The sequence below is a fragment of the Calidris pugnax genome, unplaced genomic scaffold, assembly GCF_001431845.1.
Source record: "Calidris pugnax isolate Ruff unplaced genomic scaffold, ASM143184v1 scaffold18, whole genome shotgun sequence".
Lineage (NCBI taxonomy): Eukaryota > Metazoa > Chordata > Aves > Charadriiformes > Scolopacidae > Calidris > Calidris pugnax.
The window spans coordinates 14,115,945-14,143,910 of NW_015090812.1; the positions used below are offsets into that span (position 1 = coordinate 14,115,945).

Consider the following 27,966-nt stretch of genomic DNA (forward strand, 5'->3'; position numbering starts at 1 on the left):
CAGGTTATGTCAGTGAAAGATCTGGTCTCGTGCCTGCATATTCATTTTACTGAAGGAACATTAATAAATAGAATATACAGAGTTGCTGATTTTACATGTCAAAACATGTTCCAGACATTATCAAATTAATTGTTTCATTAAGAGATCTGAGAATAGCTGGTTTATAAATTAATTTACTATAATGTTTCCATCTGGGATTTTCAAAAGAGCATAGGGGATTTCAATCTGCAAATCACACTGAGATTCTAGGATAGACTTTGGTTTCTGAATTCCTGAGGCTCCTTCAGAAATCCCAACCTCAGGAGTTCATAGAGGGAAAAGTAGTCAGTGATGGAAGAAGCCAATAAGGGGTACACGTTGATAGGAAAGCCATGCTGTTAAGTCTATCAGGCAGGTGTGAGTGTAGCCAAGAGGTTTAGTTTCCCTGGGCAGCTGCCAGTCCAAACTGACTTTGCCTCTCATCTTTTAGCACATGGCCTTGTGCTTCTAAGAACTTCTTCCTGCCAAGCGTGCAAGCGCAGGAGCCATAGGGAGTTTCCACTGGAACCAGAACCTGAGGGGAATAAGCACAAACACAGGGGTCATTTCTGAGACGGGGCTGTGCCAGCACCATCGCAGCAGAAACTGCCTATTCACCTCCTCATAACGTCACACCCAGGTCTTTTCCTTCTCTTATGAACATCAATGGTAGATGTTGCTGTTATCTTAGTTGGAAGTGGATCTATAATGTCCACCGGAAAGAGGACAAGGGTAGGATAGGATGGCAGCAGAATCACAAGGCTTAGGGAGGGAGATCAGAGCATAAACAGACTATAGACCATTGATACAAAATGGAATAACCCACTTTATCACGTGCAGATAACAGACCCTCAGCTGGACCTGTCTGTCAGCTAGAGCAGCTGTGGAGGGAGGAGCAAATGTACCTCATCCCCTACATCTCTCACCCTCTGCCTGATCCCAGGCTTATTCCCTGTCCGCTGTTGGACCCATCTGCTTTGGCTCCCAATGGCTCCCTAAGAGCACTGTCTTCTGTCACTAGGGTTACTCTACGGCTTTGCTACCCGACTTGTAACCCCACTGCACCAAGGCTGCTCCCTGCCCACAGTGGGCTCACTTTTCACACTACCTGGCTGTGTGAAAGGATGCTGAGAGGCATTCTGCTTGGTTAAAACCACACAGGCTGACATTATAGTCTCTTTTACAGATCCTTTTGATCTCTAAAGCGTTCCACGGTGCTCCTCTAGCTTTTGTCAACAGCACAAGCTGGCAATTATCCTTCTTCTGTAATCAATTTAAGTCTTTTTTAGAGCTGGAGTGGAGCTTTCACTGGGGCTGGGGGAGAGAAAGTTTTCTCCCTTTAACTGTTCTACGCAGAACTGTAGCTATGCTTAAAGGCTGAGTGTTTTTATCTAAAGAGTCCAGGCAGGTTGTGTTTGGAGCATTTACTTACTTCTTTGTCGTTGGTCAGGCCCAGATTCTTCATGTCTACAACATTATAAAAAGTGTTGTTCAAGACGGTTTCTATGATCTGTACCTGAAACCATGAAAATGGATGAGATAATGAATCAGGGGAACTTTTCAGCCAACACACAATCCCCTCACACTCTCCCCCCTCAATATGTACAGTTGATCAAATGCAATTTATTGAACATGTTGGCAATGTTGTAGCACTCCCTTCACTTTTACTCATGTCCTGCCAAGCACTGAGTGATATTCTCCTCCACTGTGTTCACAGCTGGGGAGCAGCATATGAACTCCTCAGTGTGTCTGTGGTTTTTTCAGACCATCTAGCTATACCACCAGTGTCCAGCCTCACTTACAACTCCCAGAGGAAATAATAAGCTCATTTTGGTCTTCTCAGTGGTCCTATTAATATTCGTTATTGTTGAAGTAAAACACCAGTAGGAGGGAAGAAGATACCTGTGGCACTTTGGAAAGGACGCACATCTGGATAGTGTTGACAGTTTTCTGGTAAGAGGGTGAATATTCCCCACAGTCAGGTGGACCAGTAAAGGCTTCCAGGATGCATTCACGGATTTTGTTCCTAGAGGTAAGAGAGGTTCTTACAAAGCCTTGTATCAGCTGTCTCTGTCCAGATCCATAATGTTTTACTGTGGGGTTAGGTTTTTTATTTTATTTTCTGTCTTTTCTGATTTTATGGAAGAACAATTTCTTTGTCCTGTAACCTCCAAATTCCACCCACCCCACCCCCCGGCTCTATAATTCACAAATTGGTGTTTTGCTAAAAGTATTTAACAAATTAATTGTTTGTTCTTCCAAAGTGTTCTGGGCTGAACACTGAACTGTCCGTTTAAAGGCCACCCCTTGATGCACCATCAGAGAGGGGAGTACCCCCCAGCACCTGCCTCTTGTCCCTGGAACAAGTGCTCGGTGCCCCCACTGAGATCTGTGCCTGGCTGGTGCACAGCAACTGCAGATCTGGCCCTTACACCCGCTGTACAGAGGGGCTTTGGGATCATAGATTAGGTAATAAATATTATTTGATTTGATGTATACCATGTGCAGTCAAAGTCAAAATCCTTGCATTCGCCATATGACCATTTGCAGAAGAGCTCTCCACATAAAATCCTGTCGTTCCTTTCAGGAAGTGTGGTGTGTTCGTTCTTATAGAAGCCTTCAAATCCAGACTGTGTTGTCTTCATAAGTTTCAGATCTTTAATTCCAGCAAAAACAACCAGAGGACCTGTAATCCAAAAATATGAGACACTATGAGCTCCTTTTCAGGCAGAGAGGAAGAAACCTCTGGGTGCCTACATGCAGTGACAGCTCCAGAGCTGTGAAGCAGTCTCTCCAGGACTCACTCGTCTGCTTCTGTTGCAAGCCTAACTACTTCTAAAAATTATTTTCTGCACACTGATGTTAGCAGAAAGGTAAGAAACAAGACAGAAACTACTGAAATCAGAGCTCAGCCTAGAAAACAGTTCTATCAAGTCAGCTGCAGTCAAGGAGAGCTGAGGACACCCTTTATCTCACCTTCTTGGAGCTGGGAGATGCCTTGGGTTGGCTCTCACTGATGTCAGTTCAGGGACTACTAATTGCTCTAAAGGGAAAATAAATAGGCTAGTAGTGCTGCAGTGTACGGGAGAGGTGTGCTGAGCTTTTTCTAACAACTTAGATGAGTGTGGAAGCTCTGCACAAAGACTTGGAGCCTCAATCAGAAATTAGCTTTACATACCCATCCTGTTGTGAGTTTTGCATCTGTGAGAAGGAGAGGGCGAGGAGCCAATGCAAATCCCTGCAGTTCAGCTAATTAGCAGGAACTGGCACTGATACAGATGCCACCCACAGGTTCAAACTGACAGTGTTTTTGCTCTCAGCCACTATTTATAAAGTGTGCTGTTGTAGGTCACTGCTGCATGGGTGGATTTTCATCTTCTGAAGGCCAAACAGTTGTGTCCTGAACTTTTTATTTTGACAAACCTTTTGGATGGCGGCTAAGCAATTTCAAACGGTCAGTCATTTAGAGCACACTAAGCTGATAACTGAAAATTTCACTGACTGGAGCTGCCTAAAAAGTAAATTCAGTAAAGAGGAACTTTATGGCACACAGGCTTATTCACAGCCTGTAGAGATAGCGGATGAAGCCCCAGCTGCTGTTTCTGTGCTGCTCTTGGTGCTCACGTTGGCTAGTTCAAAATTAATCCTTGAATATGTCTGGTGCACAGTAATCCTGCCTTGGACTGGGAAGACTGACAGACTTTGACTTTAAACTGTGTCTTTGCAGGAATTTATATTGAAAATGATTGCGCTGTGATGGATATTTCTAAACAACATGATTGTTTAGAGGTTTGTTGTTTTTAAACTGCTTTGTCGCTGGAAATTTATAAGAACTGCATTTTATCAATTTCTTCTCTTGTTTACATTCATTATTGGTTTTGAATGAGTCCAAGGAGGTATATCTATAATTTTGGCTACATGCCCCTGTTATTTACTAAAGCTTTAAAAAATATCTAAAGAAGAGACTATCCTTGGACAGGATATTCTGGTGTTTGTTCAGACCTTGATGAATTTATTCTCTCTTGATGAGAGAGTTGGGGTTCTTCAACCTGGGGAAGAGAAGGCTCTGGGGAGACCTTGTAGCAGCCTTCCAGTACCTAAAGGGGGCTACAGGAGAGATGGGGGGGGACTCTTTATCAGGGAGTGGAGCGATAGGACAAAGGGTAACAGTTTTAAATGTTTTAGGTTAGATATTAGGAAGAAATTCTTTACTGTGAGGGTGGTGAGACCCTGGAGCAGGTTGCCCAGGGCACTTGTGGATGCCCCATCCCTGGAGGTGTTCAAGGCCAGGCTGGATGGGGCGTTGAGCAACCTGCTCTAGTGGGAGGTGTCCCTGCCCATGGCAGGAGGGTTGGAACTGGATGAGCTTTAAGGTCCCTTCCAACTCGAACCATTCTATGATTCTTTGAATTTATTGCTTGCGTGTAAGATTGTAATACACAGGTATTAACGGAGTGCAGATACTATCAGTGAGCCTTGGTTTATTATCTGATATTCAAATACACAGCCTTGTTTGAAAGAGCTCCTCGCGACGAATGATTTACTGAAAGTCTGGCTGGCTGCCTGGCTGTGTGCCATCGACCTGAGACTTGCACTGAAGAATATAACGCCTTGGCAAAGTTTTTGAGGTGAACAGCCTCTGCTGTGCTTTCAGTACCTTTTGTGCTTGTTCTCCCTTCAGTTGTCAAATGTTGACTCTGTTAAATTGCTTGTGGTGTTTTCAGTTTCTGAAAACCTCTGAGCCTTTTATCAGCTGATATAATGGCAAAAAATAAGCCTGTAATTCTATTAAGCCTCACTAGGTTCCTTTTAACGATGAGGAAAGTGTTTAAAGATAGGATTAACTAAGAAATACATTTCTGTGTCTGGCTGATAAGTGCATAGGAGGATGCTAAAGATAGAGAAGGTTCTCTTATAAGAAAAATAAAAGGGATTTGAAAATCTTCTCATTGGCTATTGCTCACCTAGGCAGGGAATCCTAAAGACACAGCTGAAGGGCTACATGAAAGGAAGACTGAGAAGGAACGGCAGTTTCTTCAGTAAGCCTTAAAGGCTTTTTGTTTGTCTAGAATCTCAAATTGCAGAATTTCACGCTGAATTTTCAAGATGATGAAAAATTTAATTCAATCTGTACTTTAAGAGCAGCAGCTTTTCAAGAAAGCATAAACTCTTTTTCTTTATTATTTTTTTTAATTCAGGTTTCTTTCTTAACATTTTCCAGAAACTGAAGTCAATACTATCGAGGCCACCAAAAATACAGCAGTAGCTAATATTACTAGGAACACTAAAAAGGATTAGGCCCAGAGGCACTGCCAAATTGTACAGGCTCTCCCTCTTCTGCAGCAGAACACAGGGATCACGCTCAAACGCGCCTTGCAGAACTTGTGTCCTGTCTGCAAGTGACACTGGTCTTGCCTCTGGTCCTAACCCTCACACGTGAGACAAACAGGGAGACAGGGTAGGACGGGAAATCGTTCCAAGTTTCATTAGGGCAGTAATAGATAGATATTGAATTAATGCCTAAAACTGCTAAACCCACATACAGCAGTAGCTAATATTACTAGGAACACTAAAAAGGATTAGGCCCAGAGGCACTGCCAAATTGTACAGGCTCTCCCTCTTCTGCAGCAGAACACAGGGATCACGCTCAAACGCGCCTTGCAGAACTTGTGTCCTGTCTGCAAGTGACACTGGTCTTGCCTCTGGTCCTAACCCTCACACGTGAGACAAACAGGGAGACAGGGTAGGACGGGAAATCGTTCCAAGTTTCATTAGGGCAGTAATAGATAGATATTGAATTAATGCCTAAAACTGCTAAACCCACTGTGTGAAACAATGCAGTGGTCTCCACTCAGTTCCTAGTGGTCGAGAGATGGGTTAGATGAAACACCACTCATGCTCTTGTTGTGAGTCATAGCAAGAAGAGATAATTTTATACTCCCTTTGGAATGCCAGTTTACAGACAGTTGAGCTTGGAAGCCTGTGTCTTTTAAACAAAACTCTTAGTGAAGCCAAATGGTGCGTTGTTTACGCATAGCGTGCAAAAATAGTAAGCCCGCTTACATGAAGTATTTTCACGTGAAAAATTGCTTGTGTGTAGACCTGAGTGCACACAGTGTTCAAGCCAGTCTGGCTTGCAGCAATGAAATGGCATCTTTCTTAGAAATAAAATCAAGGCATGTTGATGGGGTTTTGAAAATAACTGCAAACTAGACAATTGGCTTATAGCTGTGTGGTCTCACGATACATTCTCTATAGGGTCATGATAATAGTGAGACTGCAGAATATAGTGTAAACTAAGCAGCCCTTTCTCAGAAGCCTATTAAGTCCTGTGCCAATATATCGCAGTTCTGCTGGATGGGCTGTTGTAACCCTTGTGTGTTTAGGATATACGTACAAATGTGAGCTACATTTGTTCTTCAGCCATGTCTCAGAGATCAAGGACTGCAAAATGAGGCTATAAAAGTATTCTTTGTTTTAGAGCCCAGTAGCACCTGCAGCTATCTCTAAAGGCATCTTTGTCTCTCATCAGCAGAAATATTTACAGAGAAGGAGGGGAAGTCACGAAATCTTTTCTCACCATTCCGGCACTGCTCAACTTCACAAAAGCGGATGCCATCAGGGACACATATGAAGGAGTGGATGTGGGGAACGCCGTTCTGCAATTTAAAGCAGACATGTCAGTAAAAGCGCAGTGAAGGCTATCTTAACTTGAAAACAGGAACTAAGAGAGTGACAAATGGCTTCAGCGTAAACAAACGGAATGTATCAGTATTTTAGCTACCTCATGTAGACGTTGCCATGGTACTTCTTGAATGTAGGTTTTGACGAACGCCACTTGGCAAAATGTAGTCATGAAGTGTCTGCAGATGTCTATAGCAAATTGTTCTAAAGTTGGGATCTAAAACAGCAAACGGTATTATTAGAAAGAAGCAATTACCTCGTGCAAAACTAGATTGTTCTGATTGTTGTAAATATTTGGGAAGGATCAATGTTGTTAAAAATACAGATTTCTCTCATTTCTGGTTTTGTGCACTGTGGCTAGTCGTTTGATCAGCTTTCAGCACACGCTGCAAATAGCAGCTGTAGAGTCACGTCAAAAATCTCCCATTCTGTGGTGTAGCGACCTGCAGTCCTTGGGCTGGGAAAAACTGCTGCAGAAGCCTTATGCTTTGAGGATATAATGCTGACATGATCGTAGCGATATTCTGATGAAGCTTTACAGGCTAAAAATGGGATTTCATTACTGAGACAGACAATTTACACTACAGATTGTCATTATGATAAATGCAATTGAGGGAGGTAAGAGCACAGTGAAGAGAATTAAGGGGAGTCTCACATACTTGGAGACGCGTTTAAAAATGCTATATAGAAATAATGCAGTATTATGCGCTATTAAATTTTTTAAAATAAAGACGGATCTTATATGACAAATCTACAAGAAATACTGCTAGTTCTGTGAGGAAAAAAAAAAGGCTTTGGAAAACTAAGGAGGAGTCTGCAGGATAGGCAGTGGTGGAGGAAAAATTCTCTCCCAAATCACTGAAGGTGACTTTAGTGCCAGTAGTGCATTTTGAAAATAAAAAGTCAGTATAACCAACAGTTCCAAATGAAGTCATAAGAAACAGCAAGGCTAGATAAAAAAATAAAAAATACCCCATTTTTTTTGGCCAACACAAGGACAATGTTCTTTATGGTGTCTGTAGGTATCACACAAGAGTTGTTTCCATCCAGGTACTCGTGAGCAGAAGTCAGCCGGAGATGCGTGCACACTTCCACTTCTTTAACAAAGTGCTTCTTCCCTTCTCTATGAAGGCGAAGGAACTTAATTGTGTTCTTGCCATATTCGCAGTTGAGGACTTCTATATCCTTGATCTGCAGAGAAAATACGTGACAGTTGTAAAAGAACTCAGTGGAAGCCCGAGTTATGCCCAGTCAATGAAACATAAACAATGTTTATGGCCTTTATTTCTGTGGTTACCTGTGATAATGAAAACATTTTCATTATAAATTGCAAAGTCCTGATGGGAAGCTATTCTTCAGGAACCTATTACCACATTAGTAGCAGTTGTGATAGAATTTTAAAATTTTATGGGGGGGCAGATCGTATAACATGAGTAACAGTGAACTAGTTTGTCTCATTCATCATCTTTGGATTAGTCCTGACCGTATAGACCTTCATTGAGTGTCCCCTCCATCATCTCTTTCTGCCCCCAGCATGTCCCAGCACAGCCAGTCAGGAGCAGAGGGCAGGCAGCATGGCACCCACGCTCTCCTGCCTCTACCCAGCCGGGCTGTGCCTCTCAAGATACAACTCCTGGTTCATCACTCCTGCCTCTCCCCGGCCGGGCTGTGCCTCTCAAGATACAACTCCTGGTTTTCCCTGGCACCAAGAACAGACCTTGGCCACCTCCTGCGCCTCTGGCTCGCAGCCCACACAGCCGCTGTCACGCTCCATGTGTGCGATGCGCTCAGCCCTCTCCGTTTTCCTGCAGAAGGTGGCAAAACGGGGTCAGCATCCTGCACGGAGCCCCCGTCAGCAGGCAGAGCCCAGCAGGCACTCCACGTCCCCAGGGCTGTCCCCCGTCACACGTGCAGGGCCACAGGGACTTTATGCTCCAAGCCCAAGTGGAGGCGGTGAGTATCAAAGCAATTCTTCTGTGAGGGGCAGGAAGGTTGCTTTGCAAGCAGGCAGGAGTCCCAAACAGAAGATGGAAGCAGCTGTCACCTTCTTGGCGTGCTGAGTGTTTTATTACCCCCTCTATGCAACGCTGCAGTTCCTGAGAGCAAGAAGAAAAGGCTAGACCGAGCTGGGCTGGTTGAAAGCGTTTCCTCACAACTGTGTCACAGTTTTGATTTCCCACAAAAGGGGCCAGAAGCGAATCCGAGCAGCAAAATTCAGCTTTCTGGGATCTTTGGTTTCGTTTGCACTGAGCCCTTTTCAGTTTTATCCTGCTTCTGTCAAACACACCCTGATTGCACATCTGTTACAGTGTTGGAGAGGCTCCACCAGAAAGGAGACACATGCGAAGGTTATGAGGATTTCTGTTATCCTAAAATATCCAGAGCTTATTGAGCTACACCTTCCCTGAGGCTGAAATATCCCATACTCGGTGTCAACATCTTTTAATGTAAATCAGCACCTTTTAACGTAAGTATAACGATGAGGGAGAAAGAATATTTTACACACCAAAATATAAATAGAAGCTTTTTATGTGTGAGTTGCTAAAAGATTATCAGATGTTAAATTGCTCGATTCAGGCATGTTTGTTCCCAAGGGAAATGCTAATGCACTTAAAAGATAATTTAAAAAAAACAAAATTAACTAATCGTAAGTAAATCACTGTGCCTCAGAGATCTGAGGGTTTTCTTCGACTGTCAGTCCCTGTGGGCTCAGTCCCCAGGGGCTCAGTCCCCACAGAGAAATGAAGGTCCCAGGGCTCAGCGCTGCCCCAGAAACCCTCCTCGCAGGAGCAGTGCAAAGGCTGGGCTCGCTCCTAGGGCTGGCTGGAGAAGTAGTGTGATATAAATGATTATTTTTTTGCATGTCTGAACGCCGAGGGTATTTTCAGATAGCTGTAAAAAAAATTCATACTTCAGTCATGCAGCACTAAAAAGAAAACAAAAAGGGTTTCGGTATCTGCTGCTTTTTTTTTTTTTTTTAAAGCAGAATACCTTGAATATTCTAAATAGTCAAAATACTACCCCCTAAAGTACAATCGCAAAAGCATAACTTGTCATTTTACCACCCAAAGAAACGGTGAGCTGTTTGTAGCAGCTCCCGGGAGCCCTGGCCCTGCTGCCGACAGCCGTCCCTGCAGCGGGACCCCACTTCCCCGGCAGGCTCTGCCCCTCGGGCAGCCCGGGCCGTGCTCCCTGCCCCGCCAGCAGGACCTGGCAGTTGCTCCAACACAACTTCTCCTTTTAGACCCTGCTCGGTGCTCACCCTGCGCGGCCGACAAACCAAAATGCCCGCGGGATCTGCGTGGTGTCACCCCGCTTTGCTGTTGCTCCTCTGCTCCGCGCCCCTGTGGGCAGCCCAGATTTCCTGCAGGAATGAAGACGGGGAGGAAGTCGACTGGTGAGTAAATACCACGCAGGGGAGAAACGCCGGGGGAGTAAATAACACTTGAGATTAAACCACACGAAGTAGGTGGCTCGCTGGGAAGTAATGCATAGCAATCACTGTTCTAATCCTGTTTGCCTGGGAATAGCAGCTGAATTTTGCATTTGGAAAACCTAGGAGAAGTTATTGAAATGTGATTTCGCTTCACTGAACCAACCACCTTACTGCACTATGACTAACTGCAAAATAATCACCCGGCGTTTGTGTCTCATCATCAAAGGGAGCGCAGCCTGTGTTCGGGTGCCAAGGCTGCGCTCGCCGGAGGCAGCTCCAGGGGCGCCCGGCCCGGGCCAGGGCTCCAGCACACGCTCCTCTGCCTGAGGGAACTGAGCCCAGCAGGGAAAACGCCTCTGTCTCACCCTTAGCCTTGTCACTTGTACCCCAACAGCAGCGTGGTGGCACTCGTCCCCTCGGTGGGGTCGCTGCGGGGGGACAGCAGGGTGGGAGAGCTCCCTCGGACTGAGGAGCAGAGGTCCTTCCCCACCACCAGAGCTGCTGGCACATGAGAGCTGGTGCCATCCCACGGCCAGCAGCGAGCCCCAGTTTGGGTATTAAATGATTAATTGGATTAATGCGCTTTGAAGATGAGAGACGCAAAGTATAATTGCATAATATCCATAATATCTTAAAATAGAGCACGGAAGCCTCCCAGTTTCAAAAGAAAAGCGCCTTTCTCATGTAACAATGATTAGTCTGGATGCTATTCTTGCATATCCCTTCCCTCACACAGGGAGCGAGCTGCAGGGAGGGCAGGAGCCCCTCGCCCCGCAGGCGGGCGGCTCAGGAGCATAAAGCTGGCTTTGCTCTGTACCAGCATAGCATCAAACGTGTGAGGGTCTGGCCCACCCCTGTGACTTGTCCCCCTTGCCAAGGCCCTCCTGGATAATGCGCTTTTTTTTCAGGAATCAGACTCGCAGCTGGTGCAGCTACCCAACGGCTTACAGGCAGGAGAAATTTCATTTCTCTGCAGACTGCAATTATTCCTTGCAGAATGAGTCTGTGCTAAAGCTAAAAAGAAAGGAGAGCAAACCCCAAACAAACAAGCAAACAAACAAACCAAAAACCACATTTACTATTCATTTCTTAATTATCTGAGAAATACTTTGAAAGCTGTGGCTGGGAGTCATTCAGCTGTGCTTCTGTGTGTGACCCATTCCAGGTGGGAACTCAGGGGTGTGCCCAGGCAAAGCTGTGCTTCCTTCTGACAAATGTATGGGAAGGACAGGGGAGGGATTTCCTTTCCAATGTGCCATGATCAAATGAAAGAGAAACTTACCAATCTGCAGGGGTCACCCAAGTTTATTGACAAGAAATAGTCAGCTTTGGCCTGATTCTGGATTTGGTTGCTGTGAAGCTGATAGGAGAAGCAGAACTGAAACTGCTGAGAAAAGCTTCCTCTTAGCCAAAAGATGTCAATGCTCTTTGAAACAAACACAGCATTGCAGGTTTTATATTCATTTAGCAAGAGTTGTGTGTGAGTTCCTCCTGTTCAGTGGTTTCATCCTGCAATATTCCATAATTACTCAGTATTCATGCAGCCTTTCATTTGCCACTGAACCGGAGGGATCACTTGCCTTATCTGACCTGATCCCATCTGCGCTCCCCGGCCGAGCCTGCGCTCCCCACCCACCCACACACGGTGCCGGGGCTGACAAAAGGCTTCCCTGTGTTTTCATTCCAGACAGGAGCTCAGCCCACCCTCTTCCCTGCACCTCACACTGGGGCTACCAGGGCAAATGGCCACAGGACCAGCTCCCTGAGGGGGGCAGAGGGTCCTTCCTTTATTCATCCAAACCCACTGGGTTCTGTGGGGAGCTTTTCATGCAAACAAAAGCCAGAACTCCGCTTTCTGAGAAGTGTTGAGTCAAGGACTGAAGCCACGAATGCATATTGTATGACTTTTATTTAATTTTTTTGCCGGGGGAGGGAAGAAGTGAAGATCTGATTAAGTGAAGGTGTGATTATTTGTAGTAAGTTAGTGTTCAGTCACAAGCAAACAATGTGACAATGCTAATCAGGTATAAGCGGATTTGCTTTTCCTTGGTTCTCAGGAGAAGAATTTTCCCTCTGCTCCCACAAATGCCTAAGCTCTTGAGAAACTTCCTGTGCACAAATAGCAGTGAAGACTTTTATACAACTTTAATTGCTAACACACTCAGCTGGCTTTCTGGAAAGGGCCAAAGCACGTATCCACTGGGAAGTGGCAAGCAACTTACTGCTCACATTTCCGTAAGCTTACCTGCTACCAGGGATTTGTCAGGTGCGAGGCTGTTAACACCCCACGAGCATAAATCTTCCAATACATTTCAGAGCAGTTTGGAAAGGCTTCCCATGCCAAGTCCTGGATCAGCTTATACTTAACTCATACTGTAACTCCTGCTATTCCTCTCCTTTCCAAATCTTCAAGTCAAGGGATTGTTGTGACTCCCCTTGCACGCAGAGCTCTCCACAGCCTTCCTGTAGAAATCACTTTCTTCTCTCTCTGTCATCAGCAAGAATTTCTCCTGAGATATTTAGGGAACATGGCTCAGCCAGTGGCAATGCTGGTGGATTACCAGGATCACCACCAACATGTGTTTCTCCTCTGCCTGTGCATGTACGTTTCCCATAGATTAGATGTTCCTCTAGCAAATGCTTTCCTGCCACTTCTCACCTCCTTTCAGAGATGCCTTTTTTGGACCACCTTTAGACTGTAAATCAACTGGGAAAGGCTTACACCTCCTGATATACTTGAAAGGTTAAGCACAGTCGGGCTGCATTTTTTTTGGTAAATAGTATAGGACTGAAAATAATGCCACTCAGTTCTCACTATTGACATAAATAACAAATTACTTGAGTACAGCACTCAAAGAAAGTGGCTCACTTAATTATATTGCAATTAATCCCATGGACTTGTGCACTGGGAAAACCTGTTTACTTCATCAGGGACATTAATATGAACGGAGCCATTTATTGACAATATTGAGTACTCTACGATTTTGTGTTTCTGGCTAATGGTTTCTGTTTGCAAATATCCAGTCTGCCACAGCTCAGGAGAGTGCAAGTCTGTTATGAAAAGTGGGATTGGCACAACAATATCACATGGCTTTATACTTCTTTGGGGATTTAAATATGTATAAATATAACATTATGCATTTTTACAATTTTAATACATAATCTTACCTATTTCATATAAAGTTACATTTATATAATATAAAAATGTATTGGTAAAGGATGTCCAGGTTGACCATGAGAATGTCAGACTGAGTTTGGGACCTGATGTTCTCTACCAGAACCAGGAGCAATAGAGGGATTTAGTGGCGGAACAGGACCCCAAACCAGGGCTACCTCAGATTCTTTGGGGGTGCCAACAGCAGTCTCGCCACAGCAGCAGGAGTTTGGTGCCACATCAGCCTCCCTTTCTTGCTAAGAAGCAGAGCAAATTTGTCTGCAGCGGGTGCTGTGCTGCCGAGGTGCTGCTGGTTCCTGTGCTGGGTCACCTCCCTGGGGCTGGTCCCCCGCCAGTGCAGCACCCCCTGAGTCACCCTTCTCTAAACTCCTCAGCTGGGATGGAGATACCGATCTGCACATTCAAACAGGATGGTTGTAAAAAACCACTTGCTCTTCATGGTTGCAGGTTTGCTCTTTACAAGTTGCCGAAACATACCAAAGGAGAGATTCCTCTGGTGGGGCTGGAATACATGTACATGGACACCCTGGCTCCCCAGTGGCAGCTCGGAAAATACCTCATCAACATGACGGAGGGTGCTCTGGGACAAACACTGCAGCAGCTCTATGAGACGTACGAATCCAAGGCAAGTAACATTTAATTATCATTTTGTTAGTACGCTTACTTGATATTACATGCAAATGAAATGAAACCAGCCAAAATAAGCACGTAGAGGTATGGCCAGACCTGACCGACTAGATCTGCTGAAACACATCAAGGGAAGTGTCTTGACAGCTGGGCAGATTATTTGCAGTTTTGGCTACAATTAGAAATTATCCTGAAACTTCTAATTTCTAGTCAAGCCTTTCACGCACTTAAGTATTGCCCATCAAAAAAAAAAGAAAAAAAAGAGGGTTGATACATAGTCCCTTTGGCTTCTTCTCTGCAATTGATGTTGAGCAATGTCTAAAGCTGTGAACTGGCTGTGAACTCAGACCAGGGCCAGTGGTGACTGTTACAGACACTGTCCTAAGCCCTCCCAGGTGCATGTGTCTCACACTCTGTCTCAAATCAAATCTAGGTTTTGCTCTTCCCCCTGAAATCACCGTGACTGCATCAGCAGTGATTGCTGCTTGTTAGGCCTTGGTTTTTTTTCCCCCCACAGTCGGACAGCTCATTTATATTTGTGTGAAGCGATTATCAAATACCACAAGATCTGCCTATAGTTATTTTTTTACCATCTGCATAATATTCTTGGGAGTCTGGGTGTGTCTTTGCGTTTCTGCTGTGGGTTAGTGGTAGGGTGTCATTAATTTATATGTAGAAGAGATTGCCAGAAGTCAGTCAAATACTGGCAATCTGGCCAACTGTCCTATTCCAGGTCTCGCTGTAATTGTAATAAACTGTTTACAAACTCAGAGTACATCAGGAGGGGAGGCATGTCTCAACTCCTTTGAAGTTCTCTATTCAGGGGAAATAAGGTGCGGCCATATGCAAATATTTTGCAAAAAAGCATTAATTGCTTGTCCTTCATAAGAACGCTTGCCATGCCTATTTTTCCTGAGCAAACATTTTCATGAGCTCTGGTTGCTAAATCAGAGAGAGGTACAAAAAAAGACGGGGGGGGGCTTCTTTACAAGCAAATGCCCAATAAACCCGCACACTGGACCTCTTGAGGAAGGGCTACTGCAATGACTGAGAGAACTTCCACTTCGTATTAAACAGGACCCTATTGCTGAGTCTTGAGGTTTATTTTACTGTAACTTGTGCAGAGACTCTTTCAGCTGAATTGGGAGAAAGATTAGGCTCACGATATTCACACAAAGAAGTCCTGAATTGTTTCTTCTGTTCCCAGCAGAAGATGTTTGCTTAAATGCCTTCCTTTTACTGCACGTCATGTTTCAGCAATGTGTATTTTTCTGCAGAGGGACACCGTCGCGTATGCGATATACAACGATGAGGTCCCTGCATCAGACTCTGACGGGTGGAAAAGAGGACACACCAAAGGTACAGGGAGAGTTCCAAGCTACTATCTTCTCCTTTCTAAAGCTGTGGATAGCATCTACTTGTCTGTCTATCCACATATCTAAAATTCCTGCCTAGAGCAAAGCTGGAGACTCATTTGCATGATGTGTGGTTTGGTCTATAGTTACATACGCTGCAGCTTCTGGTTTGGTTTTGCTTTGCCCGTGCTGTGTTGAAGGACTCTTGGGGCTTATGGACCCTTTGTTTTCATAGAGCTCTTTTCAGTGAGTACAGACCCCATCATCCTGATGGCACCAGCAGTACAAGAGCGAAGGGAAAGGCGCCCTAAACATAAACCCCTCCAAACTCTCTCTCTCTGGGGCAGTTAAAGTGAAGCAAGACTTTAAATAAGCATAAACTTCAGTGGAGGTCTGAGCGTTCCCTGAGGAAGCCGATGGGATTTGCCCAGCCTGACACTGGGCTGCAGACATTTCGCAGGGCTGTATTTCCAGGCTGCAGCAATGGGGATGGCTGGGGAGCCCTGCTCCTCCCCGAGCACCCTGCTGCAGGGGCAGGCATAGCCCCTCTCGGCTGCTTCCCGGGGAGAATTTGGTCTGGAGAAGAAGACACCGGATTGACGGAGTCTGTTTCCTCTTATGCAGTGAATATATGCAGGGAAGGAAAATTAGCAGTAGAGAGAAGGTCACAGCCACTAAGTCATCAGACCTTTTGAAGACAAAATTTGAGCAGAGAGAGAGAGAAAGGTATTTTTCAAAAGAAGCATGGTGACAGTTTGAGTTAGGCAATGCAGGACAGAATTAATACAATTTTAATACAATAGTAGTATCTCCTATAATCCACTAACCTACTCTACAGCCAGTTTACTGTAGACATTAGCACACTGAAGCGTGGTGTCTGCGGCAGCAAATCTGAAGTAGGACACAGCTCTATCGTTTCAGGGCTTTTTCCTCCTTAATTAATTCGCAATAACTTTTTTTCTGACAGGATTCCTGCTCTTGGACAAATCACAAGGCTTCTGGGTGATTCACAGCGTGCCCCTGTTCCCTCCCAACCCTGAGGATGGTTACGGGTATCCAGCTTCTGGGGAGTCCTATGGACAGACAGCCTTCTGTGTCACCTTCAAATATGACCAGTTCATAGAACTAGGTGTGAAAAGCTTGTCCCTGAGAAAGCCTTTGTCCCACAGCACCCCTCTGACTGCTTTTCTTGAGGCTTTGCCTCAGAAATTGCTTGTTCTTGTCCTTCATTGTCAGATTGGGAAACCAAGTGGGGCCTGGAAACAATGTTCTTGGCTTCAGTTAGGTTTATCCAACCATTTCCTGTGTGAATGTGGGAAATTCACTCTTCTACTCTATCTCCATCTCCCCATGGGGACTATTGGGATAATAATAGTCATGACTGTATATTGAGGGTAAACTCAGTCTGTGCATACAAAATGCTTTGGAAATATAAAGTAGGGTGATTAATCGTTTTTAACAGTAATAACTCATTCAGCTGCAATCGTCCTGCAGTTCTAAAAATATAAGGCAACCACTGCTTGAGCTAGAGTAGGAGCCTTGACTTGTCAGAAATATGAAGTATGGTAAATATCACAGAATTTCCCAGGTACTTTTTGCCACATAAAATACCAGTACTAAAAAAAAATTTTAAAACCCCAAAATCTATGCCTGTAAGGTTTAGAGCAATCTGACAGTGATATCTGGTACTGGAATCCTGAAAAGGGACTACCAAAAGGCATTACAAGAAGTCACACTGCCACACTCCTTAAAGCTCTTCACACTGTTTTTCACTCTTTTCTCAGTTACAAACCTCAAACGATGTTAATGAAACACGTACGCTGTGCAATGGCTGGGCTGGGCACACCCCAGAGCTATCTAAACCAGGTTCCTGTTTGTGGAAGCACATCATGCGTCTGTTTAGGGAAAGGGGACAAGAAAATGAGATGCATACACTAATGCTTTTCCTGCTCCGTCCTCCCAGCTTCTGGTAATCTGTGGCTCAGGGATTTCCTGAGCTGGAAAGACTGGAAAGTTCCTGATGGACTGGTCTTCCATGAACTCATCTAATGAGCCCATTTGTTCCCTTGCTCTTTAAGATATCCATGGCAAGGACTTCTACAGTTAAGCTGCGCACTGTACAGGAATGTAAATTTCTTCTGCAAATTCAATCCAGATGCTGAAAGTCAAGCTCTGTTCTCCCTAAAACCAAACTAGGTCCTTTGGCAGCTCTTCTGTTTGCATTTGGCTTGGCAGCTGTAACAGACTGGAAACTACTCCTGTAAATACGGGCGGGCTTGGATTTACACGTGCCATCTGAGCGCTGTGTCACTGCTGAAGGCTTGAAGATGAGCATGGGTGGAAGTGGCAGTGGACTGAGACCACTGTTAACAGTTCTGCTAAGAATAATGAGGTGTTAGTGGGAAAACGGGAGCAGAGTCTCCCAGCCAGTCTGTGTGCTGCAGGGCTAGTCAGAATACAATTAAACATGGTTTTGGTTGCTAAAATACTTTAACGCTGAACTCCTCCAGGAGGTGGGCTGTGAAGTTTAAGAAGGATTTAGGTTTCCTTTCCAAGGCAGAACTTTACTCTGCTGATTGCTTCACATTAGCACGTTTTAATTCTGCATGTATTCATTTCTTTGGGTTTTTCTCAGACCAACAGATGCTGAGTTATAATCCAGGAATCTACAGCTGTTCCATTCCTAACATCTTCCAAGCTGACCTCCCAAACCTGCAGAAGCTCTGTGCAGGGTCCAGGCTGCCCTCCGTCCCCCTGCGCCACCTCTCCAAGCTCCAGTCAGCTCATGGGGAAACCTTTCTCCACTTTGCAAAGTCACACCTGTTCATAGATGGTAAGAGAACCTGTTGCTCTATTTATCACCTATTCTCAAGCAAGAAATAAGCACTTAATATATTCAGCACTTAATATATTCTATGCCAATCAGTATTTCTTTGAGGGGGGGGAAAAATCAGCCTTAGAAATAAATGTAACGTAGGGCAGGGAATGGTGTCCCATCATAATATTCTTTCAGCCACACAAACCAAAAAGCTGTCTGGTCCTTCACATGCCTTAAGGTGTTCAACAGTGGGATTTCCAGTACATTTATTTCCTGTTATTCAACAGTTACAACAAAGAGCAAAATTGGGGTTTGAATCTCTCTGGAGATTTTCAAGACCCTTGATGCAGTCCTGAGCGATGTGCTCTGGGCAATCCTGCTTTAGCAGGGGAGTTGGACTAGGTGATCTCTAGAGGTCCCTTCCAACTCTGTCAAATCCGTGAACCCCTGATTCTATAATGAGGAAAAATAGAAACGAACTCCTGAAACAAAAGTCAAAATAAAAAACCCCCTCTGTCTCACTTTATGCATTGGAAAGAAAAGAGCCCAGTTTAGGTGATGCTTTTCAGTCCCCTCTTAAATGAAGGAAGGTGAAAGATTAATTTCCCACACCCTGTGTTATTCCACAGATATCTACGCGGCCTGGATGGCTCAGGAGCTGAAGACCGATTTGTTGGCTGAATCCTGGCAGCATTCCGGCCAAAAACTTCCCTCAAATTGCTCTCTCGACTACCACGTCTACAACATAAACCTCATAGGGACGCCATTGAATTCCACTTTTCATTCCATTAATGATCATTCCAAATGGGCTGTTTCAAGGGAATCCAAAGATCAGTGGACCTGCATTGGAGACCTAAACCGTGCTGCTGAGCAAGCTTGGAGAAGTGGTGGGTTCATCTGCACACAGAACGAAGACATCTACAAGGCCTTCAGGCATTTGATAACCCACTACGAAAGTTGCGCTGAGGCTTCCACATTGATATAACGAACTGCTCCTCCCAAACAGCCCAGCCCATGGAAAGTGTACATAGGAAAGTGTAGGAAATGTCTGCCTTAAACTATATTTTCACTCTGAGAAATGGCCCTTTGAGTTGCCCGATGTGTTAGACCTTCACTTTGTTAGCTGTAAGAGCGGGTGGTTTGCAGATAAATGATGGCTGTTTTTCCCCGGGTGCTGGAGCAGCAGGCTCCGTGTGTGCCGAGCCGTGCTCCGTGTGTGCCGAGCCGTGCTCCATGTGTGCCGAGCCGTGCTCCACTCTCTCCTCGGCTCCTCTCACCATCCATGCTGGGCTGGGCCGCTGCTGCCCAAAGCCACACCAAAGCACATCGCTGTGAGCCCCAGGAAGCCTGTGAGCGAGGCTGGACGTGGGACAGGAGGAACAAGCCAAAGCTGTTTTGTTAGCTGGGCTGTTGGGGCTGGGCAGTTAGCAAGGGAAAAGCACCCCAAAACGCTTCCAAATCTCTCCGCCTTCCAGGCGCTGTTGAGATCAATCACAGCGTTTCTGCTCAGTTTGGGCTGTATCTCTTAAAGAGCTGACATAATCGGGTACAGGCAGGGAGACGAGTAGATGTGTGGACGGGAAGGCTTAGTTTTTACGTGATTGATTTTTAGAGAAGAAATGAGCTTTAAATCGTTTGTAACCAATAGCTTGGGAGTATTTCTAGTGTTTTTATTCATGCGCAGCGATCTTGTAAACAAATAAACACATCCAAAATATGAAGCAGCAAGATAAATTGAGAGTGAAAATGGTCTGTTTACAGTCTCCTCCTTCCATCTTTATAGTTATTTGCGGTTGGTTACAATGTTTTATAGCTGCCAAAGCAAAAATGGAGACAATTAGGAAGAAGAGAAAAAAGAAGAAAATATTTGAAGGAAGATGTCATTTCACCACGTTTTTACACTACAGCAAACATGGCTGTTGATTTTCAATACCTTCAAGTCTCAGGCTTAGGACCTGAAGTTTGCATGGACTTACTATAAAGTCAAAGCTAATTTGCAAAATCCTGATACACTCTTGGGTTCTGATTTCAAAAGTGTATCTGTGTTTAGTATGTTCCTAAATATATTTATAGGGCTATATCTCACTTGTTTTTTTTTCCCCCTGAATTGCTAATACAAACTCCAGTCTGAAGAGTTGGCTGCCCCACCAATATTTCGGTTTTGCTGAGTTCATAGTCCATACCCCTGATTCTCCGTAACAGTGTCTGGAAAGGAAGGAGATGTAAAAAAATGCCCCACAACCACAAGAAGCTGTTGAAGATTTCCTTCCCCTTTCACCCTGAAAAATCAACCAAACAACGAAGTGTATGAAGTACCAAAAAAATTAATTTCAGAAAACATTTGTGAATACTCCTTGAAGAAATAAAAATAATGTCTCCCATCTGCTTAATGAGGAAGATTGTGCAGGAATGGATTTCATATTTAGTCAACCTGGATCAAAGGCAAACCCAGGTCTCAATGAAAATAACGTAGACAGCTTAGTTATTCTGCATGAAACAGGTCTTTTTCCCTGCGTATGACCAAATAGTATTTGATAAATAATTTGTTCCATAATGTTTTTTCTCTGATGCTTGTCAAATTGTTTTACATATATACTTTTCATTGTTTCACTAGCTGTGGTCCAGCAACACCTATTTGTGGCAGTGAAAATTGCCAGTGACACAGAAGCGAGCAGTGGGAAGGTAGGGCATCCCTCACATAAGCCAAGATAAAATTAATTTCTCTTGCCCACCTTTTCTGGCAGACACTAACCTGACCTACCTGTCTGAACTCCTGTATCTTGCCCACAGCTCTGCACACGCGTGACCTCAGTGTACAGGAATGGTGAGAAAGCCTTCGCTGGAGACAGCGCTGGTGAGGTTCACCGCAGTGCACCAGAGGACACCGGGGCCTACGACACAACCTGTGTTTCCTGTGGCAGATGCTCAGCCACAGCGTTTGGGTCACCGAGTTCAATAGCAAATTGTCCCAGCCACCAGAGCAGCGCTGCCACAGTCCTGCTCCCCAGGCTAAAAGTCAACCATCCCTCACTTGGCTTTAAGTGCTGATTGCTATTTGCAATTACTTGATCAATTGATAATTGTCATAAACCTTCACAAGATTCTTACAACATTCCTCTTTCGTTATAGCCAGGGTTGGTAGCCTCCGTTTGAGTGTTACTGAGGAGACGCAAACAGCAGTGGGAGGATGGAGGGACACAGTTGTACCACACAACATTACAAGCAGCTAAATAGCCGGGTTGTGCACACACTCATTTCAGTGGTGTAGCAATAAAAAGGCTGCAGTTCTGGTTCTCTCATTTTTCGACTGTAAACAGCTTTAATTCGGTTTTGCTTTCATTGTGTAACGTCCGTATTTGCATATCCTCGTATTTCTACTGCACGCGTTATGAAACACGGGCAGACTCTTTGTTTCCCCAAAGAGCCTGATAATCAAACAAGATAAACCGTACAGACTTTTGAAGGGTTTGTAACTCTCAGGCTTCCTATGCAAAGGCAAGACCACACACCACTTACTCGACCTCGTGTGCCCTCACAGCATGCACTGTGATCAGCCCTTGGTGTGAAATATATATTCATATATATATTCATAGAGTTGTTAATTTTAAATTGTGCTGTTCTTTTTCAAAATGCCGAACTCTCAGCAAATAGCTGCCTGTCCCCATGACTCTGTGCTGCCTGCTGTGACCCTTTTGACTGGACAGACCTTCTGCAGAAGGCGACATCTGGTGCTGCCCCCACTGCGATGTCAGGAGGACCTGCCCAGCAAAGCTGACCCTGCAAAAGGCCAGAAGTCTTGGACCCCGGCACTGGGAGGGGAGAAAGCTGGTCTCCTGTCTGGACACCCGGAGTCTCTTCTCCTCGGTGTGCAGGTATGGCTATTCCGACCCTTGGGCTCCGTTCTAGTTAGACTAAATGAGAATGTTTATTATACATCAAAATGGTTTGCCGAGGGAGTAGGAGAGGCCAAAAGCCAACGTTATTAATCCACTAAACATCACTGTGCTGCAGCCAAGTTTGTAACAAACGCAACAGTAGGGATTGCTGTTGGTAGGCATAAATTGCCTTGTAATCATTTCCACAAGCCGAGACTGGGTCCCAGCACAGCTGACGAGCTGGCGAGGGGCAGGAAATGCAAATACAGCCTCTTGCAATACATGCCTGCCACTCGCTCACCCACCAGCACCTCTCCCATCCTCACCGTGGCCGCTTCCACCCCAGAGCAAGGGCAGAACTCCATCTCCCTCTCACTGCTCCAAAAGAAAACCTGATGGTTTTTCTGTAAACCCCTGTATCCCCGAGGATGCTGCTGTAACACTGGTAATTGTGGATCATTAGGGTAGTGGTTTGCTGTGTTGGAAGAGTGCAATTTTGCACAGACTTAGTGTAAGAGGTCAAAGGATTAGACATCTGCCTCATTGAAAGAAAAGCTAAAAAAAAAAAAAAAACCAAACCCAAAGAAATTTGAATGCATAAAAACTTAAACTGTGTGAAGTTTAATTCCAGCTGGGCAATTCCAATACTGGAAAACAGGCAGAGGCATTGCAGCCCGAGCCCACCTCACAGGGCAGCCTTTATGGTGGGATTGCTTCTGGTGGTTCCACAACAACTGAAAATATATGGAGCCCTCATGATGGGAGTGATGTGCAATGTGTCGGAGAATTTCTCAAGGACACCTGGGGCTGGGTGCCAGCTGGCTGCCAGCAAGTCAAGGGAAGCTTTGGGAAAAGCTTCTTTGAGCTGGGAACATTCCCTTCTCCAAGGGGAAGGCACTGGGATGTGTCACGGAAGCCCACACCTGTATTTTTGAACCACAGCAAAGTCTACCTCACAGTGTGCTAGATTGCAGTTTTTAAAAGAAGTCCTGCAAAGCCCAGGGGGTTGTGATAGTTTCACTGGCAGTAATGCCGTTCTTCCATCTCTCCTTGCAAACCCCACACGCTGCTCCCCTCTCAGCACGCTTTGTGTTGTCTTCTGCTCTCAAAGCGGGAAGTTTCCAGTAAACACATCTAATGTGTCAAACAGGGCTCCCTCAGATCGCCCGCAGTGGGAAGGGAGAGGGTGGTTTTTGTGAGTATGGGCCTCTCTCATCCCTCTCTCCTGCTTAAATATATGCACTCCTGGCTCCTGACGGTAATGAAAAGCTCAAGGACATCATTGTGAGCATTTGTTTTAATGTATCCAAGCATCCTTGGCGTTATTAGCATAGTCACATAATTATCCCCAGAGAAACTTACACCCATATGTTAACGCCCATAAATTATTGTGTGGATCTCGTCTATACCTTTATTTTCAGTTTCTGGGAAAGATACATCACCGGGTACTTAGTATAGTAATTACTTCAGAACATGTCAGCTGCCTATGCCCTGGGTGAAATGTTCGGGTGCTGGCAGTGTCTTCTAAAAGCTCAGTGTAATCCAAAGCCTAACTGTGCTCAGAATGTGATCCAAGAATATGATGCAGCTCTTTAATTTCACAAGAGATTTCTTAAAAAGACAGGAATTTAAAAATGAGAATGGAGATTAACAGAGATTTATGTTAGGCAAAGTGTGGAAAAAAACCCACCTTGCAGCAGGGAATAAATTCTTCACAGCACAAGGCAGAGAGCCTGATCTGAAATTTCAAGCTGGCATAGCAAGACCAGTGTTTTCTAGATGTCCTGAAAACCTGACTACCTTTGCCAAATGATGCCTATTTAGATTGGAGATACCAGATTAAAGGCCTAACCAGCTGAATTTCCTCATAATCCTTATGAAATTGGCAGTAAATGCAGAAAAGAAGCTGCATATGAACACAGAAATCAGCTGTAGCACTTTCACACCTTGGCTCCACACAGGAACTAGCTCAAAATATAATTTCTTAATTCAGGCCCATTGTATGCTTATCTTTGTAGTTTTTAATTTATTTATCCCAGTAATAAGAGTATGCTATTCTATGCATATTTGATATGTTTGTTTTACTCAAACTGTTAAATATAAAACATTAGCACTTGAAAAACGTATCTTGCTTTTTATAAACAGCTGTGTTAAACTTTTACTCAAGTGACTTTGGTAAATCTTCTTGATGTTATTTCTTTCAGTTGAGTTTGTTTGACGTTTCTACCCAGGGAATCTGGTGACTAGTCTGACTGTCCCTGTCATAAGGATAGGGAAGGATAAAAGTAAGGCACATTCTTTCCCTCCTTTGATCACTTCGCAGCTTGGGATCTGCAAATTGATATTCAAATACTCAAAGCTTTACTGGAGCAGAGCACAGTATTTAATGTTGCCTACTAGAGTGCTGGCGATTGCTACAAGTGGTTCACTCCAGCACACTTGTACTAGCATTGCCTAATTTATTAATCACACAGTTGTGCATCATAACACAGTAACCCCAAAATCTATCTTCGCATGTGTTAATGCCCACAAATAAGCATGTCACATTACAGCAGTACATGGTTTCTCCATTACAATCCAAAACGTGCCAAAAGCTCACCAACAGCCATATCATCAAGTGTTTTCTTATTGTTCCTTACTTCTGACTTTCTAAAGTGTGAGGGTATTGAGCTCCAAGGCTTTTTTTGTGTCTTTTTTTCAGGTTTCCTTTTTTGGCAAAGATTCTGCCAGCTAAAAATCATTATTTCTCTTAATCTATTTAAAAACGTATTTTTGCACTGGTATGAGTATGCTCAGCACCACTGTCCACCATGTCACATTGAGGATTTAAAACACCCAGCTCAGTAAACATTTCAGAACTGTTTCCTTCCCTGCTCTGAAAGCTGCTCCATTTCACACACCGACTTTATAAATCCTAGGCATTGTGTACAGGAAATCTGCAAGACTCTTGCATGGAAAGATGGGACATTTTGCAAGGAAGGACCATGGAAGAGATGCCGCACAGCAATTAGGGATAATTAGTACAGTCGTGTTTCCAGCCACCTACCAACCTGCCCTCCTCTTTACTGACAAAAGACGAGATGAACCAGAGCAATGGGAGCAAAGGGAGCTTGCAGGAGAAATGGAGAAGAGGGAACAAGAAAACTGACAGTCAGCAGGAGAGAAAAAGCAAGGGAAGAGCAGAAGTAACATTTGGATGGGTGACATTGGGGAGGTCAGAGACCTTGAGTTTGGTGACAGAGAACCATTAGGAGTTAACCGTGCAGAAATCCAGTTAACAGGATGTTCCATTTCTACAATAATTATTATCATTTTTCCATTCTACAGATACAGCCTCCACAGACTATGTCACAGAGAGATAAAAATGTACAGCATAAACTGAAGTGACTTAGCCAAGTATCTAAAAAAACCAACCAACAAACCAGCACCCAGAAAGTCTCTACCTGTCTGTTGCCGAACTTAGAAGAGGTGGGGCAAGGCGAAGTCAAAAGCATTACATATGTAAAAGTAGGAGGGAGGAATTCATAAGCTAAACAGTTTGAACCACACATATTTGAACAACATGCTAAACCACTTTTTTAGAAGAAGGGAGCTGCTATTAAGGTTTAAAGCCAACACAAAAATACAATGAAAACAAGAGATGCAAAACATTCACAAGAGTAACTGCAGATTATTTCATTAGGGATCGTGGCACTAAAGCTAGCTTCATTTGTTCTTGTGGCATTGACAGAACTGCAGGCAAAAAGCAAATTCAAATACAAGTACAAAAGAACATAAACAGAACATAAATAGTGATAAACAAACTGCTGCCTTTAACACTTTGCTCTCAGGATTATTATTATTATATATCTACAACACATGGCTTTTTATTCTCAGGTAAAAATCAAGCTTAGTTTAGAAAGCTCCCCAATTTATATTTTCTTTCTTTTCATCTCTGATTCTACTTTGCTCTCTAGCACTAAACAAACCACCACTGGTCTAATAGAGTTGTTTTTCACTGCACTGAGTCAAAATCAGCAAACATTCCTAGATATTACTTACTGTCACTTGGCTCATGGTGGCCTGCTGTTTTGTCACCTCCCGGTCTTGGATCCCACAGAGGAATAAGGGCAGTATAGAACCTGTAGCTCTATAAAAAGTGTCATCTTAATATCAGAGGAGGAGCCAGCCATAAGGGGTTGGCTTCACAAATGTAAATATTTCATAATTTATTTAGTAACGTGGCTTTTCTTTTTCCCCCAGGCAAAAGCTTTAATAAAGGAATGGGTCTACTGCAACAAAGGAAACAAGAGCAAAAATAGAGACAAGGACACATCCTAACTCCATTAATATCAGTGGGAATCTGCCTTCATCTTCAGTGGGAACAGAACTTCAAAGACACAGGAATCACCCATAGAACCTGAAGGTAAAATCTGAGCTTTCCATCATCTATGACACAAACCCTGTCTAGAGGATGGTAGCGTAGTCGCAACACGGTGGAAATGTCACCAACAGGAGTTTCACATCCTTGGCTTGACCACAGTCTTTCTCCCAGCGCTGCCAGAGTGGCTGTTGGTGTGTGGGCAGCTTTGCCAGAAGAACCTCTCTGAGGCAGGACCATGCAGGAGCTGGGCAGAGAAGAACCTCCTCTTGGTGAGCACCTGTCTCTCTTGTTCATGGTTTTACTTTCAATGCCCAAACCAGGAAGAACCGATACCCTCACCTTTAGTGATATTTTTTTTAACATCTCAGTAATTTAAGATACTATTTCAAAGCCTGTCTCTGGCACAATGAAGACTAAAATCTGTATCTCCTCAGTCCTCCCTTGTGTTGTTAGCACTGAGGAAGATGAGCAGTGTTGATAGAAAGAATCTTTTCTCCTCCAGGGAGATTCAAGATCTCCCTCGAGGACTAAGAACACATCCTGGTGCACTCTGCCTGCTACGTGCTGTGAAAAACCAAGGTGGGAAAGCCAAGATGAGGGTTCTCATTCCCAAGCACTTCTGCATTGTTTTGGTACTGGCACCGTACAGCAAAGTGGAAATTAAAAGAACAGAGGTACCATTCTTCTGCTAACAGCAGAATTAGCTTTCATCTCTTTCCTTAGGATGACTCTTTATGCTTCTTCCATTCCTAGGGCTGCATAACAAGACACAGTACCAAGTCACTGTATGATGACGTGCATAATGTACAACCGGAGAGGCTGTTACACTCTTGATGGGTGAGTTCATTTGTGCCACAAGCACACAGCTCCTCATACTCCTACTTTAGCTCTTTAAGAAAGAAAAAGCCCAACTCTCTCCTTCATCATTGGTCACAATATAGGTCTGACAACATAGACCCTTTCAAATAAACCAAATTCCAAATAATAGTAGGTGTTTCAGGAAAATGTTCCATGGGAGTGTGTACCCTAACGAAGGCCTCCTCATTAATTTAAAATTATATTTCATATAGGATCTGCACCACCAGTCCACTGCAGGTCATATCAAGAAAAAAATCACAAACATTTTCAGAAAAAACCCTTTAAAAGAAATATTTTTACCATATGTTAGTATGTCTGTGTACTGTACAGCAATGATTTTCAGTCCATGGGTGTAGAGAAGTCTATGGACGACCTTTAAGAAAGGCACAAATATAATTACAAAGCACAAGTTCACGCATATTTTCCATACATTACATTTCTTAAGGAAGCCTGAGCCTCTGCTGGAAAACAATAGGGAAATTTCAATACCTGTGCTTTTTGCAAGTCAGATCTATATTGTATGTCAAAATATACAGTTGGGGTTTTGTAGGGTTTTTTTGAGAGAGAACATTGCTCAGGATCCTGCAGGAACACAGAACTTATAGTTTCAAATTTTTTTTTCAATAAAAATGCGGTATTTCTTTAATGCTAAATTCCTTTTGTTTTCAGTGCCCTCATTTTAAAAAATCAGCATGTATGTAATCAACGAAATGAGGAATGAAGTATGTGATTTGGCTGCTTTGAAAATCATATAGCA

At 44.1% G+C, this 27,966-nt stretch overlaps 2 protein-coding genes and 1 long non-coding RNA gene across 4 annotated transcripts; 2 read left to right on the top strand and 1 right to left on the bottom strand.

The window, feature by feature from the left end:
• Positions 1-155: 155 nt before the first annotated feature.
• LOC106886508 (uricase-like) lies at positions 156-26,089 on the bottom strand. Of its 2 annotated transcripts, none has more exons than XM_014939518.1 (8): positions 26,030-26,089; positions 7,675-7,893; positions 6,803-6,919; positions 6,599-6,677; positions 2,518-2,704; positions 1,921-2,044; positions 1,451-1,534; positions 156-553 (listed from the first exon to the last, which is right to left on the bottom strand). In XM_014939518.1, the coding sequence occupies exons 1-8, from the start codon at positions 26,042-26,044 to the stop codon at positions 416-418; spliced, it is 963 nt and encodes a 320-aa protein (XP_014795004.1). In that variant the 5' UTR covers positions 26,045-26,089; the 3' UTR covers positions 156-415. The 2 variants fall into 2 exon arrangements, with proteins under 2 accessions (XP_014795004.1, XP_014795003.1); XM_014939517.1 differs by lacking the exon at positions 26,030-26,089 and adding an exon at positions 8,420-8,527.
• On the top strand, positions 9,909-19,860 carry DNASE2B (deoxyribonuclease II beta). The gene is made up of 6 exons (XM_014939516.1): positions 9,909-10,099; positions 13,761-13,938; positions 15,218-15,299; positions 16,263-16,424; positions 17,931-18,128; positions 18,743-19,860. Exons 1-6 carry the CDS (start codon positions 9,987-9,989, stop codon positions 19,096-19,098), a joined length of 1,089 nt encoding a protein of 362 aa, XP_014795002.1. The 5' UTR covers positions 9,909-9,986; the 3' UTR covers positions 19,099-19,860.
• LOC106886510 lies at positions 21,849-27,963 on the top strand. Its single transcript, XR_001411666.1, has 5 exons — positions 21,849-21,985; positions 26,231-26,393; positions 26,483-26,620; positions 27,105-27,188; positions 27,879-27,963. It is a non-coding gene; the product is annotated as an uncharacterized LOC106886510 (long non-coding RNA).
• The last annotated feature ends 3 nt before the right edge of the window (positions 27,964-27,966 follow it).

Excerpts from the sequence above, each read along its gene's own strand:
- LOC106886508 (XM_014939517.1), bottom strand. The coding sequence starts at position 8,476 with ATGGAGCGTGACAGCGGCTGTGTGGGCTGCGAGCCAGAGGCGCAGGAG. Across the intron at positions 7,894-8,419 it reads AGGCGCAGGAGGTGGCCAAG|ATCAAGGATATAGAAGTCCT; the intron begins GTCTGTTCTTGG and ends TTTTCTCTGCAG. Across the intron at positions 1,535-1,920 it reads TCCTTTCCAAAGTGCCACAG|GTACAGATCATAGAAACCGT; the intron begins GTATCTTCTTCC and ends TCATGGTTTCAG.
- DNASE2B (XM_014939516.1), top strand. The coding sequence starts at position 9,987 with ATGCCCGCGGGATCTGCGTGGTGTCACCCCGCTTTGCTGTTGCTCCTC. Across the intron at positions 13,939-15,217 it reads ATGAGACGTACGAATCCAAG|AGGGACACCGTCGCGTATGC; the intron begins GCAAGTAACATT and ends ATTTTTCTGCAG. Across the intron at positions 16,425-17,930 it reads TGACCAGTTCATAGAACTAG|ACCAACAGATGCTGAGTTAT; the intron begins GTGTGAAAAGCT and ends GGTTTTTCTCAG.